General features: G+C 39.2%; 1 protein-coding gene across 2 annotated transcripts in view; it reads left to right on the top strand.

Annotated features, from left to right (window-relative positions):
- Nucleotides 1-2,065: 2,065 nt before the first annotated feature.
- The window catches only part of LOC148030472 (GDT1-like protein 5), a 53,330-nt gene continuing 49,395 nt past the window's right edge, over nucleotides 2,066-6,000 (top strand). For both annotated transcript variants that reach the window (XM_087686804.1, XM_087686803.1), the window contains exons 1-2: nucleotides 2,066-2,252; nucleotides 4,327-4,395. In XM_087686804.1, the coding sequence (XP_087542930.1) occupies nucleotides 2,232-2,252; nucleotides 4,327-4,395 (90 nt within the window). In that variant the 5' untranslated portion in view covers nucleotides 2,066-2,231. The remainder of the gene's footprint in view (nucleotides 2,253-4,326; nucleotides 4,396-6,000) is intronic.

The raw sequence follows: 6,000 nt of genomic DNA, 5'->3' as shown, positions 1-6,000 counted from the left end.
AGGCATAGAGTGCCTAGTATATAACTACAAACTAACTTCACTTGTCATCTTTATAATATTGTTTGTTTATTCTCTATCCACTACAAAACTATCTGATTCAATAACAAAAAAAAATATCAATTCATCAATATATTATGAAACAAATTCAACAAGGTTCAAACCCAAGAAGAGGATGTGGTTCATTTGTTTTGGGAGTTCCCTCTAGTGCGTAGTGTGTGGATGAAGTTTGAGAAAGCTATGTTTCAAGTGGGTCTTTACAACACCATTACCCTCAAGTAGGCACTTCTAGGAGATTGGGGGATAATGGTGGAAGACTCTTGGTTTATATAGGGCATCATAAGGGTGTTAATTTGCAACATAGTGTGGTCCATAAGAAATAGGATGATCCATGGCACCTTGAGGATGGGGAAGAATGACATTGATAAGGCACATGAAAGGTGCTTGCAAGAGGTCAAGAGTCTCTTTTGGTCAGTTAGAAAGAAAAAGCATGTCTATAGGATAGTTGCCAAAGCCTTTTAGATGTTGGAGTACAATTTTGGAACTTGGCAATTCTCCTAAGTGAGGAAACCTTCATTTGGAGGTTGTACATACTCTCTACTTTATTTAATATATCAAAATCCATGCGTGCATTTAAAAAAAAGCTTCAAACCCCAAAAATACCTCAAGCTTTGCATAAGTGCACGTGTATTGCTAGTTTATTTTCCTTACTAGAGAGGAAAAATGAAGGATGGGAGAGAATGTGCAATTGTTTGAAAATTGTATCTATGAGAGAGAGAGAGAGAGAGAGAGAGAGAGAGAGAGAGAGAGAGAGAGAGAGAGAGAGAGAGAGAGAGAGAGAGAGAGAGAGAGAGAGAGAGAGAGAGAGAGAGAGAGAGAGAGAGAGAGAGATGGTGGCATTATTAGTTATAAAGGGTGGAATAAATGGACTATGGGGAACAAATATAGGGGTTGCTAGAAAGGTCTTTCTCTAAAGCTCACTTCTTACCCTTTCTTGAAAGGACTTCTTAAAGTGTGCTTGCTAGTCGAAAAAGAAATAATGAAGTTACTCTTTACAGTAAGGAACATGTTTCTCCAATTAAGAGGTTATGTAAATTCTTCTACTAATAAAAAACAAATTGATCTACCCCCTCACTAGTAAGGACTAAGACCTTGGCATGTGGGTGGGGACCCCAAACTTGACAAAAGGATATCATAGAAATATTTGATTCCAAGCCTTTTTCCTTGTGCATAAAGCTTATCATGAGGCCTTTCCTATGCTAGAAAAAGACAATCTTAAACTTAGAAATTGTGAAAAGTCAGTCTATAGATGCTTCAAAGCATTCAATAAAAAGAAAATTCTGAGATGGTATTATAAAATATTCCAACAAAGAGAAGAACAAACACTGTAGCCTCTTGGGCCTCCCTATGTTAGAAAAAGGCAATCTTAAACTTAGAAATTGTGAAAAGACAAGTCTATAGATGTTTCAAAGCATTAAATAAAAAGAAAATTCTGAGATGGTATTAAAAATTATTCTAACAAAGGGAAGACTGTAGCCTCCTGGGCCTCCCATGGCTTTTCCCAATGAAGTGACCTAAGTCAATGTAGCCATTGGCTCTCCAAGTAACCCCACCTTTCTCAGTCAGGTATTCGTGCAAATACTTATTAATAACATTATTTAATTAATACAAAGCGTGAATTATTTTTAAAAAAGAACAATTACAAGAGAGGCAAGGTGTCCTTTGGAAATATCTATCGTATGCATGTTAGGAATCTAGGCGGGGAGCGCCTAATGCATGTTAAGAGAATAAGATTTAACCTTTGGAGATTGTTGTCTTAAAGTTTTCAATCGTATGCATGTTAAGAGAATAAGATTTCAAGTGGGGGGGATTATTATGCTAAAGTTTTGAATGGTATGCAGGTTAAGAGAATAATATGTCATAATTGGGGAATTAGTATCCAACTGCGAGGGTTGGTGTATTTCCGAATAAGGTTTTAGGCCTACACGGGGGAGATCGATACCTTTGCTTTTCACTTTACTTTTCACTTTTACCGGTTTTGATTGCGGCCTTCTTTAATACTCCGAGAAAGAACAGGAGCGAGGGAAGAAGAAGAAGAAGAAGAGAAGAGACAAGGAGTTCAGCTGTGCGGGGTCTGCCCGACTTCGTCTTCCTGTTCCTCTCTCTTTCTCTCTTCTTCTGCTTCTTCTTCTGCAGCTCCCTCTTGAGCTCCTTCTGTGGCCATCATCATCGAGATGGCAGCCATGGTGAATGAGGTAAGTCTCCTTTTCTTGCTTGTCCATTCATAGATGCCCTTCTCGTGTCGTGTTCGTTCTTCTGGACTTTACACCTCTCTTGCGCGCCTGTAACCTACGCACTCCATTAAAGCGAAGCGTTTGCCTATCGCCAACAACCGAGCTGCTGCATGACATCACTTGTGCGCACTTTAAAAGACCTGCAGAAGCCGTTGCCTCGCCATGCATCTCGCACCGTATATGTCTATCGACCTATCAGTCCCGCGTTGCTTTGTCCTCTGGATGGATGTTGTAAACAGAAAGTCGAGATGCACTTTTTGTGAGAGATCTTGGCGATTTCTTTTCTATCATGAAGTGAGGCCATGGAGGATCTTCTCTCACACTTTCATTGGTCGGAATCTGGCTTATACCACCTATGTAGGGGCTTGTCATATTTCTGAGCTTGGGACCTCATGGCCACATCACGTGGTTAGCATAATCATTCCGATCTTTGACATCGCAGAGGGGCTGGTAGAGTCTGTGTCCAATGCCTGCTTTACTGCTCTTGTGAGTTTAATGGTGGAAGGTACCAGCTGCATCATCAGAAATCCCTCACCTTACCAGTGCATTAATTGTCAATTCTTGTTTGTTGTGATTGCTCAGAATTCAGGCCAATGCACCTGTAGTCTAGCCATAGTGTTTTTGCACACACGACACATTATGTCTGTACTTTATGCCTGTTAGAGGGGCATCGCACAGAAGAGTAGAACTGCACCCTTGGACATTGAATGCTTCAAAGATCTGTCGATTGCCTGACAACAACGCCCAGTTCTTACAAATTTTACCTCCATGAGGTATTGTTTGTGAACGCAGGCTCAGTTACTAAAGTCACGGCAGACGGGGAACTGAGCTGTGTGTGAAGCCCCTCTTACCAGTTTTACTGGTAACTTGTGAGATCCAATTTAGATTTGGTAGTGTGATTGGACTTTGCAATATTCTGGCAGTCTATTTCTGTACCAATTGCAGCTGGTGTTATCGCCATAAGTAGTCACATCACTTGTAATAGGACATTTTGCAGGAAGGACACTTGATAACTCTAGTTTACGTTAAATGTCTCAAGATCTCTTTGAGTCACTCAGTTCCGATGATGTATTTATGATATTCACCAGGGTCATAGTGTTCCATCTATATATATTTCTTTATTTATGTACAGGGGTTTCACATGCATTTTCACCTTGGTGGTGATTATTACTGAGGTGTTTTTATAGCATAAAAATTATATTTGTATAGATCTGATGCACTAGTTTCTAGTTGCCAAGGTATAGCACCCCAAGTAAGCTATAGATAAACAGATTGATGAATGAACATAAAAGTAGATGAAGAACAAAGGAGGCGGTGAAGATCAGCAATGACAGTGGGATAGAAGCTGTTTCTGAGGCTTTACAAGTAGGAGGAGAGTGTAGCACAGCCCATTTTGGTTTCCAATTACTATGACCACTTGAAATGCTACCCATATTTTCATAAATGAAACCTTGTTTTCCTGCCTTCAAAATTTCTTTTACTATAGAGTTGTAATTGAGTTGGTGAAGAAACACTATTCTTGTGGCAGACGTACCATATATGTATGGGTAGGAGTAGACACTTTTTAGGTGCTACAGATGCATTCAAAACCCTGCACTTTTTACTTGTTTGCTTGTGATAATACATAAACTAGTTTGCTTTTGTCTTCTTCACTTTCTTAGAGACCTTTGGATGTGGTGCAAAAACAGCACACACACAAACAAAAACTTGAATTAAAGCATAAGCATCTGACTGAAGTTAGAAATGCCTAATAGCTATTGATATTATAGAAGTAAGGAATCTGTTCATTGTGACCTTTTAAACTGCCGCTAGGAGATTACATCAAGAGCGACTTAGTTACTCAAATTTGCTGTCTTTATAACAAGTGCTCAGTTTGTGTTGCTCTTGGTGGTAAAAGTAGTCAACGGTCTATACCTGGAGTCTATGTAAAAGCATCAATGTAGTACGGAAATAGTTATCTTTGAGAATGATTTGGAAATGCACAATATTTTGGACTTGGTATGCTGAAGCTTGGATTTTTCCAACATTTGAACAGGGCTTTATCAAGGCAATAGCCATGACCGTTGTGTCTGAAATTGGTGACAAAACATTTCTAGTGGCAGCGGTATGCACATTTTATTGTTTATTTTTCCTCCGTTTGTGTATAAACAGCAGTTGTACACTCAAGACTGCACATGCACATACTCCACTCTTTGTAATACCTTTTTTTTTTGGGTGGGGAGAGGTGAAATCATTGTTTGTATCATTAGGTGTACAAGCTGTAATATGGGAGAATCTCAATATAGAACTGCTAATTCTGGAGATAAAAACCAGGTTTGAAGTGTGGTTGCTTAAGAGGGAGAAGAAAGAAAGGAAGTGATACTAATGTTTGCTATAAGCCAAAGTGACCTATGAGACCACCAAGTGATGAGTGCAAGTAACTAATCCATGGGATCCATCATCATGGATGAAGAAAGAAAGACAAATTAGCAATTGTAATGCTATTTATGTATAGAAAGAGCTCATTTCTTTCATGCCATCCCAAATATTCAACATGGCATTAAGAAGCAGCGATCTGAATAGCTTCATCTTCCATGTATCGTGTTTTACATTGTTGCTTCTTGGACACAACATATGGCTAATGACCTGATTTGGAGGATATTTTTTGAGCTTCCCCATTTTAGCTCCTACTTGAACCGCATATGGACAATAGAGATATGCTAGGGTTTAAAGAAAAGAGTGAATGAACACGATGAAACATAGTGAACAAAGATGCTAACACAGCAAAACTTAAGAATGAAAACTGAATGTCGAATAACGAATAAATGAATGAATAAATGTATGTACCTGTCACAATGCTCAAAGGTATAGTCCAACAGCTGATGGCTCTCATAGGAGTGTGCCACACTTGTGCATTTGAGTTTTGGGTCTGTTTAATGAGCTAATGAAGATTTAATGAGTAATGCACTAGTGTTGTGAATTTTCCAAAGATCAAGTAGCATCAACTTGAAAATCACCTTAATACTTATTGATCCTTTACGATATTTCAAAAGGCCCATAATATCTTATATTAAGTGTAGGGAAAAGATGCTCTTATTAGCAGATTATTTAGTTCATGGTTGAGCCTGTACATGTGGTACAACAAGCTGGGCACAAATATATTTTAGGCATTTTATTTGCCAGCATTTATTGTGTTTTGGCATTATTTGCAGCCAATCAGCTAGCATTTAATGTTGGCTGACCAGTCATTTTTGACATTTATTTGGCCTATATATTCTCATCACCTGATAGTCCTTGGAGAGAGGGAGCATATGCTAGTGCCTCCACAGCTGGTGACTCACATTGCTTCTGTACTCTCTAGTTTGTGCTCGTGTTTTGGCTATGTTCCCTCTCCAAATACCTTCTTTTCTCTACTTCTTTTCTAAATCCTCTATAGAAGGCTCCTCCATGCACATCCACTGATGACAAGCTCCATGGACCTGATTATTACATGTGGAGTGTGGTGATGAAGGCGTGGTTTAAGCAGTTATGGTACGTGGTTGGCGGAGCTATTGCACGTCCTCAATAGCCTTCTCCTGTTCCATCCGATTTTAATGAAGACAACCATGAGGAGGCAATGCTTACATGGAATTTGGATAATGCCCGCTGTGCTTATTCAGCCTTACTTCGGTGTATTTCCAAAAAAGTCCTACCAACGGTCACCTCTTACAGGATAGCTTCAGACGTATGG

Source organism: Lygodium microphyllum, chromosome 10, assembly GCF_053477565.2.
Source record: "Lygodium microphyllum isolate KBCC chromosome 10, Lygodium_microphyllum_v1.1.10, whole genome shotgun sequence".
NCBI lineage: Eukaryota > Viridiplantae > Streptophyta > Polypodiopsida > Schizaeales > Lygodiaceae > Lygodium > Lygodium microphyllum.
The sequence above is the reverse complement of the archived record's forward strand: the minus strand, read 5'-3'. Positions and strand labels throughout refer to the sequence as shown.